Here is a 15,699-nt window from a genome sequence, read left to right as displayed (position 1 = left end):
GATGCCTGGGTGGCTCAGTCAGTTAAGCGCAGGACTTGATCTCAGCTTAGGTCATGATCTCGAGGTTCATGAGTTCAAGCCCTACGTTGGGCTCTGAGCTGGCAGCACAGAATCTGCTTGGGATTCTCTCTCTTTATCCCTCCCCTGCTTGTTCTCTCTCTCTCTCTCTCTCTCTCAAAATAAATAAGCTTTATTAAAAAAGTTAAAAAAAAAAAGGTGAGACTATTATATTGATTTTAGAGAGAAAATAGGCCTAAGCACATCTTACCCTAAGAACAGTGATCCCCCACTGGGCGTGATTTTGCCCCCCACCCCCCGCCTCCAGGAGACATTTGGCAATGTCAGGAGATGTTTTTGGTTGTCATAGCACCAGGGATGCAGCTGAACATCCTACAATGCATAAGACAGCACCCCCCCCCCCATCAAGAATTTTCTGGACCACAAATGTCACTAGTGTTAAGTTTGGGAAACCCTACCTTAAAAGATGTCTCAGACTTATTTTGAGGAGTGACCAATCCCATACCCGCTTGGCCGAGGATATTCCAGTCATACTGAAGACTCCTACCAAAATATTTCTAAGAATGCCCATGCTCTTATTTGAGTAGGGAAAATCTTTGCGAGGTGAGGCGGAAAACTGCTCCCCCACCCTCTGCTTGAGTACAGCAGAGTAGCCTGGGCTCCAAAGCGCTGCAGCCCTTTCCCTTCCCAGGCATACATAGCCAATTTGACCACTGGAGTAGCCACGTCACGACCCCAATCTTCCTGTGTCCAGGCCAACAACACTCTTCTCCGCCATGTTCTAACCCGATTGTTGGTTTGAGCTTCCGTGCCGGACCCTTGCCTTTGCGGTGTGTTTCCATTTGGGGTTTCTGGCTGTCCCTCCCTGTTATCTGCCTCCTACTGACCGTAGGCATCATTTGGCATATGTCTGAACACCATGGATGCCTAGGGTTCCAGGGTTTTATGGGAGGTAGCCAGGCCCTGTCCGAATTAGTTGATGCAAAGGGCCGGGAAGGGAAGGGGCGTTTCTCAGTATTGAGGGGTATTGAGGGGAAGCAGTTTTATTTCCGACTTCTCTTGTAAGGACTCAAGATGCCCGGCTATCGTTGTGCGGTTTACGCAAACTGTAAACTGTATAAAGTCGGGGGGCTGTTATTGTCTGTTGAGGCACTGGCTCCATGAAGTCTTAGACTGCTTCAAACCTACTCTATCTAACTTCAGAGCCAGGTTGTTTCCTGCTGTTTTAGAGGTGTGCCCAATTAAAGGGGTCTTAGGGATCATGTAGTTTCATTATGTACAAAAGAGAATAGGGGAGTCCCAGAGAGGGATGTAACTCAGCCCAGCCTCCCTCCTCCCACCCAGTGTTGGTTCTGGGCTGGGACCCGGTGGGTGTCCAGATGCCTGACAACATTCTCCACGCCAAGGTATATAAGAGCCTTGTGGCCTGGGGATGTGAGGACAGCTGGACAAACAGCTTGGGAGCTCTGGGGCCAATCTCGTGTCAGGACTTGGTGCCCTCATGGGGGAGTAGGGAGAGAGTTGAGGGCAGCAGGGGAGATGGTGGGGCCCCTCCAAGCAACCTCCTTTTCTGAGTGTGTGCCCAACCCTGCCTTTGAGAAGAGCTCCCTCCCTCGTGCCTGACCAGCTCCAGCGAGGCTGAGCCTGGAAAAGCCTCAACTGGAGACTCCAGGGACTCCTGGAAATTGTGGTTGGCTCCTGGGATCATCTGGCTAGCACAGGGATTTCCTACCAGCCTCCCAGACCGTGGAGAGTTTCCGGTTGGAAATGCTCCCCTGGCACATGATTTGCAGAACTGAGAACTATCCTTTAGGGACACTCTAAGTCATTAAGTACTCAGAGTTGCATTCGCTGGATTGAGTGGAATATGGACTTAAGTTCTGGCCATGCTCACTGAGAAGGGGTCAAATCCGAGACTTCTGATTGGCCAAGAGCCACATGCCATCAGAGATGACTGCTGTCACTCAGATGAAAACTTCTCGATGCATAGGTAGGGACACCAAGGCCCAGAGTAAGCAAGGGATTTGTCCTTGATCACCCAGCAAGGAAATCTAGAACTCACTTCCACTGTTCTTGTGACCATGCTAGCCGCCATCACATATCTCAGATTTTCTGCCACATCTGGATTTTATATAATTTTATCCTGTTAAATTTTAAATAAATGGGATTTAAGGTGCGTGGCTACCTGTGACCTTGATTTTTATGGTTTTGTGAGACTTTTCCAATAAATGATTTACAGGTCAGAGAAAATATTCTTGCTCAGATCACATGTTCTAAATGTGAGTTTGAAATGAGTGGCCTGGACAGAAGTCTGGCAAACTCTGAGTGCCTGCTGGGCACATAGCAACGTTCTGAGCAAGGAGCCAAATTGTGAGTTTTATGTCTCATGGCCTGGCTACCCGGGCCAACGAACGGTGCAGAAATTAGAAATTCATCCGAAACTGCCATCTAAAGGCTGGACAGGAGGCGAGCAACCAATGAGGTGGCTCGGCATGAGGACTCTGCCCGAGAGAGGTGCCCCATATTGGACGACCATTCACTGAGCCAGCTGAAGGCTGAGCTCAGGGACTGAGAGCAGGGAGGAGGGAAAGCAGGAGGAGCTGGTGTTGTAGAGGAAGAAACAGAGATGGAGAAAGGGGGCAGTCCAGACGGGGGGGATTGGGGAATGGCAAGAGGAATGGGCCGTGTACATCCTGACCAGTATCCCAGTTCACCAGGAGTCCTGACCACATGACTAGGAAATGTCTTCCTCGGCATCTTCGCTCCCCTTCTTGTGTGTCCCTGAAACAGCACGGGAGGGGTTATGGCCAGGGCATCCTGGGTACCATCCTGAATTCTGGACAACTGAAAGAGGCTACTTTTCAGGGTGCACGGTGGAGGGTGCTTAAACTGAAGCCATTGAGGCAGGGTGGGAGCTGAGCATGACGGGCCTTGTAGCAGAGTTTAGACTTCATCCCAATGGGAAGTCACTGAAAAGTTGAAGCAGCGGTATAATATGATCTCTTTCGTGTTTATTAAGCTCTCTTTCAAATATCTAAGTACGGATTTGAGAATAATTAACTCTGTGCCTGACAGTCGAAGCCCTGGAGTGTTCTGGGTTGTCTAACACGGTAGCCTCTAGCCACTGCTGAGCACTTGAACTGAGCCCGTCCAAACTGACAAATGCTATTAGGGTAAAATATACACCAGGTTTTGAAAACTTAATACGAATTACAGGCTATAAGATATCTTATCGATAGCTTTTACATTGATTTCATGTTGAAATGGTAATATAGGATATTTTTGGTTAAATAAAAGACATTATATATATATATATAATTAAATACATTATATATACATTATATATATATATAATTAAAATTATTTTTACCTTTTTAAACTAAAAAATAGCTAGGAATTAAAATAAGCAGGAATTTTTTATTTTTAATTTTTTTTAGAGAGAGTGCGAGTGGGGGAGAGGGGCAGAGAAAGAGAGAGAGAGAGAGAGAGAGAGAGGGAGAATCTTAAGCAGGTTCCATGCTCAGTGCAGAGCCTGAGGAGGGGCTCAATCCCACGACCCTGGGATCATGACCTGAGCTGAAATCACGAGTCAGATGCTCAACCAACTGAGCCACCCAGGTGCTCCAATGACTAGGAATTTTGGAATTGCGTCAGTGGCTTGCATTACGTTTCCACTGGAGAATGCTGGTAAAGAATATTTGAGGAAGGGGTTCTAGGAAAGAATTCTGGGGAACGTCAGTGTTTAAAAGATGACAGAGGGAGAGAAGCTGCTTTTGGAATTGTTTGGTTTGGAAACCCTTGAGTTTAGCTTAAACAAAACAAAAGCTATTCAGAAAATTCAGGATATTTTATAGAACTCAGGGTCAGAAAGCACATCCAGGACTGAGGAAGACCTGGGACTTGGAATCCACTAAGGATAGACTCAAATAGGGGCGCCTGGGTGGCTCAGTTGGTTGAACATCCAGCTTGATTTCAGCACAGGTCATGATCTCACGGTTTGTGAGTTCGAGTCCCACATCGGGCTCTGCACTGTCGGTGTGGAGCCTGCTTGAAATTCTCTCTCTGCTCCCTGCTCTCTGTCAAAAATAAATAAACATTAAAGAAAAAAAAAAAAAAGAATCAATGCAAATAGTCTCACCAAGTCTTTTTATCTGGGCCCCTGTATCTCTTCTCCTTTTCTCCGTGCACTTGCTTTGTTCTTTCTCTGCAACTGGCTTCCTCTGATCTAGTTGCATCTGGGTCAGAGTGCAGTCTGAAGATGTACAGGGTTCGAAGGTGCAAGCCAGGGCGGCACCCAGCTCCTTTCCAAAGTTTAGCTGCGGAAGGGGAGAGAGAGACAGTGTGGCCCCTGGAGGGAGATATGGCTCCAAGGAGGGCTGGTTGGTTTGGTTGGTTTTTGGTAAGATAGGAGAGGCTGGGGCTTATTTAACCGGTGATGAGAAAGAGCCGGAAGAGAGCGGACGGGTGGAGATCCCAGGGGGGAAGGCTGCCTGCTGGATGGGCTGGATGCGGAGCCCCAGTTGGGAGGAATGACCTTCTGCTGTGCCTGGCGGGAACTCGGGGAGCATGGGGTGACATCAACAGCCTTTGGCTGTGTCTGCGGTTTTCCCCCTTAAATAGGAGACAGAACTGTCCGGTGGCATGGGCCTGCGACACCATCAGAGACCTGCGGCGAGCGGGGCTGGTGGATGGGGACTGGAGGAGCGCGGGCTTCCGCCCGCAGCTGCTCTGGGCTGCTCCGGTCCTCTGCCCACACTCACGCTGGGACACGTACACGCACACACTCATTTCTAAGCCCAAGACTTGCAGCGGACTGTATTGCGTCCTCACCCACGTTTAATGTTGGTGCTCTAACTTCCGGTGTGCTGGTAGTTGCAGGTGGGGGCCTTTGGAAGGTGATTAGGGATAGATGAGGTCACGAGGGTGGGGCATCACGTTGGGATTCGCATCCTCATAAGAAGGGACAACAGAGACCTTGCTTCCTCTCACTCTCTCCCCAGGCCAAGTGAGGACATAATGAGAAGGCGGCCGCCTACAAGCCCGGAAGCGGGCTCCCATCAGGAACTGAGGCTGCCAGCACCTCGATCGTCGCGGACCTCCCAGCTTCCGGAAGTGGGAGGAAGACACGTTTGTGGTTTAAGCGATGCACCTGCGGCGTGTCGTTGCAGCGTCTCGAGTAGGCTTGGCCTATACATGCCTCAGTCCCCCACGTGCGAACACAGGTTCACATCAGCCCAGCTTGCCTGTACCTGTGTGTCCACAGCCACGTGTTACACACAAGTACGGATGCAGGGGAGAGCAGTGCGCATGTCCACGTGGTGGCCTGCCCCCTTCTCCCTTCCACGCCCATTCCTGAGCCGCAAGCATGGCTTGAGTTCTTCATTGCCATTTATTGGACCCTCCCATGGAAGAAAGGGGTGGGGAGCAAGAAGAGGAAGCTGTCTTTATTAGGACTGAACCAGGGAGCCCAGGGGACCTCAGAGGAAGGGGACTGGAACAATGGGGGAAGGTGGCCAGTGGGGAAGGGCTGGGCTGAGGGAGGGTGAGGGCAAGGGTGGGGCGTGGGAAGGCCTGTGGCCGAATCTTTGAACTGGCCAGGGCTGGGAGCTCCGGTGTGGTGGAGATGCCCTCAACCAAGCTTTCAGAAGACTGTGTTCAGGAGCATGGATGTGCTCAGCACCGCCCCCCCACCAACGGCCATCCCCCAAAGGTGTCCTCAGAGCCCAGAGGCAGGCAAGGACCTGGCAAGGATTAGTTTCTGGAGGGCAGGGAAAGGGGGGCTCAGTTGCCCTCAGCTGGGGTCCAGGCCTGGTCCAGAGGGATCCTCTGGGATGTTTTTTCCATTTCTGGTTCCCGCTTTGGTTCCTTTGCCCACCAGGACCTAGCGAAAGAGATCTCAGGAAAAGCCCCTGGTCTGGACCTGCTTCCCCAGCTAGGAGTTCCAGGAGGACCAGAAGCAAGGGACTGACCAGGTTTCCACGTCTTCGATAGTCTCTGGCAAGGGCTGATTGAGGGTCTCAGGCAGGAAGAGGGCAGCCCTGCCTCCCAGGAAGGTGATGGTCCCAAATATGACTTTGGGGATGAAGGGCTGCCACTCCCCTGTGATCTTCACCAGCGGGGCCATCATGCTTCCCATGTGGGTCCCCAAGTTGCCAATGCTCATGCCTGTTTGCCTGGGAGAGTTCAGAGCAGGGATTGGCAGCCTATGTGTGGGGCCCCTGGGCAGGGGGCTAGAGGATGCTGCGATCCCACCTGACCCTGTATCTTTTGGCTCGGCCAGCCCCACGCCCTGCACCTACCGAATGACCGTGGGGTACAGCTCGCTCGAACAGAGGAAGAGGCAGCTGAAGGAGCTGGACAAGCATCCCCTTCCCAAACACAGCCAGGGCTGTCCTCAGGGTCTGCGAGTCTGCAGACGGAAGAAAATGTAATGGGCCTCGGGCTCAGGAGCACCTGAGTGCTGAGTGTTCTCACTCTTCAGCCGACTTTGTCTCCCTTTTTGCTTTGGCTGCTGGAAAGCTCAGGTCTAAATATAAAGCTGAGTAATGGTCCCTCGGCTATTTCTAGTGCTTTACAGGCTGTCTTGCCGCCTTTGTGTTTTTCCCCGGCTCTGGTTCCCTCCTCCCATATTTTGTTGTACATATTCTTGTCCTAAAATATCTCAAGTTCCTTTGGAAGGATATGGGCGTATCAACACACAAACATCTATATAGAAGTGGCTTTTCCAAGGTCGCCGTGGAGTAGGTGATGGGGGCTTCCCTGAGCACTGAACCCTGTTGTTTTCCCATGCCAGCTTGTCCTCTGTAGCGATGAGGGCTTGCCAGATCCCTGAGCAATTCCTCGTACTGTCCAGACATAGCCCCACTTTACCCAGTTTGAGTCAGATCTAGAAAGGAGCTTCGATATCATCTAGCCCAACTGAGTTATTTTCTAGATGGGAGACCTGAGCCCCAGAGAGTGCAGGGACCTGGTTAAGGTAACACAGAGCTTTAGAGGTAGAGTCTGCAGATTTGGAGTCCCTGGCACCCCGCTTCCCAGCCTGTGGCAGCCCGTGACGTCCACTGACATGCTGGCCCTCTTTCAGAGGGTTCTGATGTAGCCCCAGCTTCTCACCCGAGGGCACAAAGATGAGAGCCAGGATGCACCCTCCTACCAGGAGTAGACCACTGGCCAGGGTGCTGTGTTGGCCCAGATGGTTTACGGAGAGGAAGTGGATGAACTTGGCCGGGAAGTCAACCCCACCAAAGATGAGCTGGAGGAAGCAGAGGTTGACTCCAAATTCTGCCACACTCATAGCCAATCTGTAGTAGGCAAAACCAGTAGAAAACCTGAGGGGCAGAGAGGGATGGATTGGCACCAGCAGCCAGACAGGGGTCTCTCCCCCCACTGGTCATTGGGTCACCAGGAGGACGAATGGTTTCGTTTCTTATCCCAACTGCAGCTGATTGGTAAGGGCTGATTGAGTGCTGTTTGGAGCTCTCTGGGATTGTGCCTGGGCTCAGCGCCGGGACTGATTGGTTATGCCTGACGTGGGCGTGATCTAGGGTGTGGTGGCAAAGATGTCCCATAATTGCCTCCAGAGAATATCAGGACTGGCAGGACTCTGGGAGACCAAAGGAGGTAGTAAATGATCTTCCCTTCGTCGGGTAAGAGTTTAACATCTAGAATGGGAGAGGTGAGAGTCAAGCTGTGCACATGGGTCCGATGCCTCCCCTTTCCCTCTGGGGCTCATGGCATCCCCTTTGAAGTTCCTGGACAAATTGGACCCTATTCATGCAGGGATGGAGAAGGGCCTCAGAGCCAGGTCACAGAAAGGGCTTTGAAGGAGCCGCAGATCGTCAGACAGAAAGAGAAGACTAAGGAGAAATATGATTTCTGTCTTCAAGCTCTGGTGGCCAGTCTTGCTCTGTGGGGTCCCAGAGGGCAGAGCTGGACCGGTGAAGGCAGTGACAGAGAGGCATAGAATGGGGAAATTGCCATGGCACGATGTGAGCTGTGAGCTGTGAAGGGGTTTGGAGCATTTGCCTTGTGGACGGGGTGGGCGTGACCCAACAGGGAGGCAGACCCTGATGGCTGGACCTGGGTGTGTGACAGGGACATGAGCAGATTTCCAGGATTGGGGCTGGGCTGGGGCAGCCAGGGAAGGGGGTCTCTGGACTCCTGGGCCTTCCCCTTAGGTGAAGCCACCACAGGCCTTGTTCATTACCCTTGTTTGGCAGAGGTGGGTAGGGACGGGTGGTGGGTTACCAAGCCAGGAAAAGACAGAAGATCACACGGCACAGGTCGGGTGTCCGGAAGAGGTCAGCTACACTGTACTTGGCCTTGGCCAAGGAGATCTTCTTGGCTTCTGCAGGCTGCGTTTGAGCTCCTTGGGGAAGAGGTAAGGGAAGGGTGCCATTAGTGACCAGCCGGTGGGCAGGAAGAAGGAGAGAGGGAGGTGCAGGCCTGGTGCCTCTGGAGAAGTTTGCTTGGGACATTCAATGTGATGTTAGCTCGTGAGCAGGGAAACAGAGACAAAGGAGGGTTCCTGCTCCAAGCCATAATCCCTCTCGGTTCTCACCTCCATGGTGAGTTTTTCTTCCTCTTCCTTCTTGCCATTGAGGGCAGCAACCTGCCAGAGTATTTTCAGAGCCTTTGAGGACTTTCCAGATGGGACCATCCAACATACAGACTCTGGTATCCACCTGGGTTCCAGAATCAACTCACAGTGGCTCCCCCCGATGCCAGAAGCTTTTTCTTTTTCTTTTTTTCTTTTTCTTTTTTTTTCTTTTTCTTTTCCTTTCCTTTTTTTTTTTTTTAGGCACTGGAAAAACATCAACAACCAGGGCCAAGGGGTAGGAGGTCCAGAAACCCAAGCTGTTTCGCTGCAGATTTCATGGAATTTAAACTTGGCCAAGCTTTGCACCTGGACTGCCTGCAGCCAGCACAAATTCTGGGATTCTCTTTCCCCCCTTCCAGAAGAGCCTTTCCTCTGCCCCCTACCTGGGCCACTTGTTATTGCTGGGTGTTTTCCTTAGCCAGGATCCTTGGGCCTAGGCCAAGGCAGGTGGGTCCTGGGGAAGGGACAGCATGTTCAAGGCTAGACAGCTGGAGGGTCCTGGACATCCACCTCCCTGTTTTTCTCTGGGCCGCCTTCCAGGGTGAAGAAGGGGGCAGGGAGACAGTCCTGGGGCAGCGTGGAAAGGTGGCTCAGGGTAGGGTTGGAGCCTAGGAAATGGAATTGAGGACCCTTGGATTCTGCCTGCAAAGGAGGGATTCTGCTGTAGCATGAGCACTGCATGGGGTCTTGAGATTGGCAGACAACCTCACTGTCCCCACCTCCGGGCTGTACTTTTGGGGGTTGGTTTGCACCGAGCAGACCCTGAGTGTCGGTAAGAGAAGACGAGCGGAGGCAGAGGTGTGGGGAGATGTGAAGAATGATGTTTTAAAAACATCTGGTCTCAGGGGGAGGCACCTGGGTGGCTCAGTCGGTTGGGCCTCCGGCTTTGGCTCAGGTCATGATCTCACAGTCCGTCAGTTCAAGCCCCACATCGGGCTCTGTGCCGACAGCTTGAAGCCTGAATTCTGCTTCGGGTTCTGTGTCTCCCTCTCTCTCTGCCCCTCCCCGACTCACACTCTGTCTCTCTCTCAAAATAAAATAAAAACATAAAAATTTTTTTTCTTTTTTAAAAAGTCTGGCCTGGGGACGCCTGGGTGGCTCAGTTGGTTAAGCGTCTGACACTCGATTTCGACTCGGGCCATGATCTCACGATCGTGGCACCCGGCGTGGAGCCCGCTTAAGATTCTCTCTCTCCTTCTCCTTCTGCCACCACCCGTTCCCTGGCTCCCCCCGCAAAAAAAAAAAAGTCTGGTCTGAGGTGGGATCAGCTGTGGTTGTGGCCTCCGCAGGCACCTAGGATCCGGCTCCAGCAAGGTCCTGGGGGAGCAGATACTGATCAAGCTGCCTCAGACCATCGGCCCAGCTGACAGCGGTGGCCTCTCGGGCTCCGTACTAGCCTGTCTTGTTTCTGCCCCGGTGGCCTCCATGGCTCTGCTCTGAGCAAAGTCCTGCTCCCAAACACCACAGCCAGGACCTAGACTCCATTCTCCTCGCCCCGAGAATAGTAACCGTGGCCTCCAGTCAGTGAGCCTTCCTGTGAACCAGGCCCACGTAACCCTGGGTGACAGGCATTATTATCTCCAGTTTGCCTAGGAAAATCCTGAGGCTCAGAGTGGGTGAGGCTTGCCCCAAGTCACAGAGCGAGGAGGCCTGAACTCTCGACTGTATCCTGCTGACCATCCGCCCTTATTTTGCCTCCCCTACTCTCTGCTCCTTCTCTGCTCCCATCCCGGCCTATGGACATGCCCTGGCTCCGCCCTGGACCCTCTGCCCAACCCTCTCTTTCCGCAAGATTGTCCCGCCCCCTCCAGGAGATTCTATTCTCATTTTCAAATGGAAACCCATATCAGTTCTGTGTCTTTTTGTGTAACCCTAGGGGATTGCTTCACTTCTCTGAGCCTCAGTTTCCTCGTCTGTAAAACAGGACAGTCACATCTCCTTCACATAGAGATGCCATGAGGATCGGGATGACATAGGGCGATGCCTAGAACAGGGCCTTGCACGCAGTAAGTGCTCAATAAAGGGTCACTCCAAGATGTCATTTCTTTTCCTGAACTCATTCATCATTTCCTGTTCTTTGGCCCCAGCTACATTTTGGAGACTCAGTTCCTGTCTTCAACATGTTCTTAGGTTTGACATACTGATAGTGAGCTCTTGACCTCTTTGGCGTCTCTGACCCAGACACCCCAATTCTCCCGGGTCCCAGGTTTAAGCTTTCCTTTCCATAAAAGAATCCGTAAAACCCCAAGTCCAAGACGGTCCCCAACTCTGTGGATTTTTTCCTTCAAAATGCCTCTCAGACTCGTCCCTGAGGCTCCTCTCGCCCGCACGGTCATGTCCCCTCGGTCTCTCATCCCCTCCCACTTGGGTTGGTCCTTGTGTGCTGTTGTGTCACACACAGGAGCTTGGTCAGGACTTTCTGCACCACAAACATGTCTAGAGGCATTCTCTGTCCCTCACATGAAGCTGAGGCTGCTCTTCTTTCTGTGTCCTATGGCCTGGCACCATACCGTCCATCTCAACGTACGCCCTTCCTCCACCGCAGGCAGCCCCTGGATGCCCTCCAGACACCAGCCCATGCAGCATGCCATTGTGCATTAATTCCTCCTCCTCCTCCCTGGAATGCCCTTCCTGACTCTGGGACAGGGGTGTCCTGGGACCGAGTCAGCTGGCTTGGTCAAGCGTGGGCTCCCTCTGTTTGGCCCTGGCAGGCATAAAGAAGGAGATGAAGAGGTGGGGGCCACATACCATGACGACAGGAAGAAGGCGAAGAAGGGAATGGACACGGTTAACTGTAGCCAGAGCCACTGGCGGATGGCATAGGCAAGACCCGTCAGAAAGAACGGGCCGCCGGTATAGAAGTAACCAAGTAAAGTTGATATGATGGCCCGCGTCTGGATGGACACACGCTCGACACCTGCAGGAGGATCCCAAGGACCAGATTAGAATCCTGCTGGGCCTTGGGCACCTCCCTGTGAAGGGGCACCAGCTCCTGCCCACCCCCTATCAGCTGCTTGATCTGACTCTGATCCTAAGGGTTCATCCCTCCGATTTTACAGATGTTGTGACTGAGGCTCAAGAAGGCAGGACTCGGGGCACTGAGTGGCCCGGTCAGTTAAGCGTCCGACTTCAGCTCAGTTCATATCTGAGGTTCGTGGGTTCGAGCCCCGGGCCAGGCTCTGTGCTGACAGCACAGAGCCTGGAGCCTGCTTCAGATTCTGTGTCTCCCTCTCTCTCTCTGCCCCTCCTCCGCTCATACGCTGCCTCTCTCTCTCAGAAATAAATAAACATTAAAAAAAAAAAAAAAAGAAGGCAGGACTCAAACTTAGGTCTGTCTGACTTCTAAGATCACACTCTTCTTTTTTTTTCTTTAATTTTTTAAATGTTTATTCATTTTTGAGAGAGAGAGAACGAACGAGCCAGGGAGGGGCAGAGAGAGAGGGAGACACAGAATCGGAAGCAGACTCCAGGCTCTGAGCTGTCAGCACAGGGCCCAGCAAAAGGCTCAAACCCACAAACCATGAGATGATGACCTGAGCTAAAGTCGGACACTTAGCCGACTGAGCCACCCAGGTGCCCCCCACCGCCTTTAAAAAAAAAATTTTTTTTTTAAAGTAATCTCTACACCCAACGTGAGGCTCGAACTTACAACTTTGAGATCAAGAGTTGCAGGCTCTCCTGACTGAGCCAGCCAGGCGCTCCCCCGAGCCCACACCCTCGACTGCCTCTCTAGAGGCAAATGACTTCCCCTGTTTTGCCTCAATGTCCTTATCTATAAAATTAGGACAACAGTGTCACCTACTTGTGGGCGTGGACTGAATGGGTCAGGTGCCTGCCAGAGTGTCAGGCCCAGGGGGAGTCCTCCGTATTGATAGTGGCTGTTGTTGTTATGCTGGGGGTGGGGGTGGGGGGGGTGCTCTGAGATCCTGGGAGGAGCAGCACCTTACTTGACCAAGGTCATAGGGAGCCTGTGTTGAGCCTGGCCCAGACTCCACTCTCTTGGCTTCGGGCTGGGCCCACCCCCCCAACACCTGTTCCCCCTTCCCATGTGGCTCGCTCAAGATAACGGGGCTCAGGGCCATGCCTGTGTGCTGCAGCCACTCAGGAAGCTGAAGATCATGTCGACGTGGAGGTTGGGGCTGAAGGCTGCACAGGAACCACTGGCCGCCAGCAGCAGGTAGCTGCTGGTCAGGGTCAGCTTGCGGCCAAACCGGTAGATCAAGGAGAGCAAGGGCTGAGTTAGCCAAGGCGAGCTAGCTGAGACAGTGACTCTGCAGGTCTCAGGGCAAAGGGTTGGATGCCTCCCCTCCCCCCTCCCCTCCCAAAGGGCCAGGCAGGGCACGGAACTCCCTCTTCAGACAGAACCTTACTGGTAACTGCTATTTTGGGGGGACAGGTTTGCAATTCCACGTTTGAGTTAATGAGTGATCGCCTCTACCCCCCGCTTGGTGGCCTGAACAGAGGTCAAAGGACTTTTCGTCTCCAAACAGTCCACGTGCCCCCTCTCCACGGCCACACAGCCATTACATGGTGTCTGAGGACCTTGAGGGTTTCCCCCAGGGTCTGAAGAGGTGGGGAGACGCAAGCTGCAAGGGCTTTGCGTCAGAGAGAAGGCTGTGGCCTGGAAGGGCTTGGGACGTGCCCGAGGTCACACGGGAGGGACCATGATTCCTGTCTCCCCCAGCTTTCTTTGGCTCTTCGGGGGTGCGTGGGTGGTCAGACTGAGGTGGGATGTCCCCATAGGCTGTGTCTCACCTGTCAGATAGATTTCCCGGCACGGTCCCCCCAATCACTGTGCCTGCCGCGAAGAGAGACTGGGCCACCTCCTTGAGTTTGCTGGAGACGCCCGCGAAGTCCCATTTCACAAGAGAAAGGTGGTCCAGCCTGGCTCGGGCCGGACCAGCCGTCCCAGCCCCCCTCAGCCTGTGCCCCACGGCGCCCGCCCACACCTGACTTCCCTGAGCCTGGCCCCCTCATCCCAAGAGTTATTTCTGCTTTCAGCCTGGCCTAGGCTTTGGGGTCCCTAACCCGTGATGTGTGATGATAATTTCTCTCCCAGCATGTGTGGCCTGTCGGAAGCTTCTAGAGTCGACTTGGCTGTCGCAGTCGCACCCGGGTCTGTTCTCAATATCTTCCCTCCTCCCCTCCAAGCTTGCCCTCACCCCGTGGCTCCCTGCCTATCTCTGCTTCACCTTACACGTCCAAGGTCAGTGCTCATCCGCACCCTAGATCTCTCCCTCTCCTCCATGGGGACATTGCTGTATTGTTGCCATTGTGCTCCGTCCCGCATCCTCTGTCTCTGTCTCTCAAGTTCTCTCCTTCTTAGAAACTCTATCTCCTCCATATCCACTTCATTTCGGCCTTCCCTTCAAAGCCCAATCTCTTGAATGAGAAGCTCTACTTGCTATCACCCCGTCCCCATATCTCAGTTCCGCCCCCAGCACTCCACTGGAACTGTGCTCGCCAGAGCCACCCGCGATGTATTTTTCACCAAGCCCAATGGAACCTTCTGTAGCCTGACGTGCCCTGACCTTTGGAAGCCCTTGATGTTGCTAACGCTGACCTCTCCCTCCACCTGGTTTCCTCACCCTATTCACCCCTCCTCCTTCTCCTCGTGGGCTCTTTTCTCTCTACCCCTTCCAGATTCTCCAGGGCTCTTCCTGGATTTTCCTTTTTATCCGCTCTCCCCAGGAAATGTCACCTGCTCCTATGGCTTCCATTTCTGTTTTATGAGGAAGACTCCAATCCATATCTTCAGCCCAACCTCTCTTCTGGCCTCGAGACAGTAGATTCAGTTGCCTTCTTGGAAATTCTACCTGGGTGGTGTCTCACAGTGACCTCAATGAGACTTGTCACCCACTCCATGCCGGGTCACAATCTCAGTGGCTGGGAACCCTCCTTTGCCTCATCCCTCTCCGCTATACCGCCATTCCATCCTGGAATCTTCTATTTCCACCACTACTGTCTTAGTGTAAGAGTAATGATAGCAGCCAGTGTTTATGGCGGGCTTAAAATGCACCAGGCACCGTCCCTAAGTACGCACTTGCCATGTTTTAACATCTTCAGTCCTCACAACAACCTTATGGTGGGGCGTTACTGCCATTATCATCCCTGTTCTACAGATGAGGAAACTGAGGCCCAGAAGTGATTACTGCATTGATCTTCAGACAGGCCTTGCAGCCTTTGATTTCCGTTCCTCCTCACCATTCTTCCCCTGCTAACCAGAATGACTTTCTAAAACCACTCAATGAGGTTCCTGTCTTGCCTAAGGCACGCACTGGCTCCCTCCTGCCCTGTGGATAAAGAGAAAGCTCTATTAACACAGATTTATAAAGCCCTCATGCTCTGGCCCCTGCCTACCTGTCTGGGCTAATCTCCTGCTAATCCCCAACACGCACCCTTTGTCCAGCTATCCTGAATTACTTGTGTAATGAAGTGGAGAATGTCATTGGCCAAAAATGCCTCACAAGAATGTTTTGGACGTGAAATAGTGTGGGGGAAGAACCACACATCCCAGGGAGCCCTTTCCATTTCCCTCTGCTGGAAGTGAGGGGGATGGGGCTGGACGAAGACCCCAGGTCCACAGGATGTCTCCACGTGGCCCAGCATGGCCAGCAAACCCAGCGGGTTCTTCTGGCCAAGAAGGGAGCCTGTGCAGTACTTGTGTGGTGACGTAGGAGGGAAGAGGGTAAAGGAGGAAGTGAGGGGGTGTGAGGAGGGGCCAGTGGGTGTCTAGAGAGACTTTTGGTACTTCGTGGCATGCCATGGAAAGCTCCTTTAGGAAAATCTAAAGGGAAGACCTACTGTCCCCCTAAATCCATGCACTGCCCCAACCCCCTCCCATAGTAAACAGTACATTTCAGGTGACCCAGCAGTTGAGGGGGGCCATGCAGTTCTTGACAATGGAAGGTGAGTGGAAGACATGCTTGTTACTTCCATCTCATTTGATTTAGAGAGAATCTTTGGCCTGGACTTGCGTGTTTTCTCCCTTCCTGTCTCCTGACAATGAGAGCAACTCTGGGAGCCGCGTGTCGAAGATGGCAAAAGCCGCTATCCCTCTGGGTCCCTGAACGACCCTATGG

General features: G+C 52.8%; 1 protein-coding gene across 1 annotated transcript; it reads right to left on the bottom strand.

Annotated features, from left to right (window-relative positions):
- Window positions 1-4,066: 4,066 nt before the first annotated feature.
- On the bottom strand, window positions 4,067-14,482 carry SLC22A8 (solute carrier family 22 member 8). Its single transcript, XM_086679319.1, is given in 13 exon segments — window positions 4,067-5,832; window positions 5,835-5,899; window positions 5,988-6,191; window positions 6,318-6,385; window positions 6,387-6,427; window positions 7,132-7,346; window positions 8,266-8,372; window positions 8,579-8,702; window positions 11,366-11,534; window positions 12,675-12,707; window positions 12,710-12,832; window positions 13,377-13,575; window positions 14,450-14,482. Coding segments are annotated over 13 exon segments (1,404 nt in total). The 3' UTR covers window positions 4,067-5,809.
- Between the last annotated feature and the right edge of the window lie 1,217 nt (window positions 14,483-15,699).

Source organism: Puma concolor, chromosome D1 (genome assembly GCF_028749965.1).
Source record: "Puma concolor isolate L17-30 chromosome D1, mPumCon1.1.hap2, whole genome shotgun sequence".
NCBI lineage: Eukaryota > Metazoa > Chordata > Mammalia > Carnivora > Felidae > Puma > Puma concolor.
The sequence above is the reverse complement of the archived record's forward strand: the minus strand, read 5'-3'. Positions and strand labels throughout refer to the sequence as shown.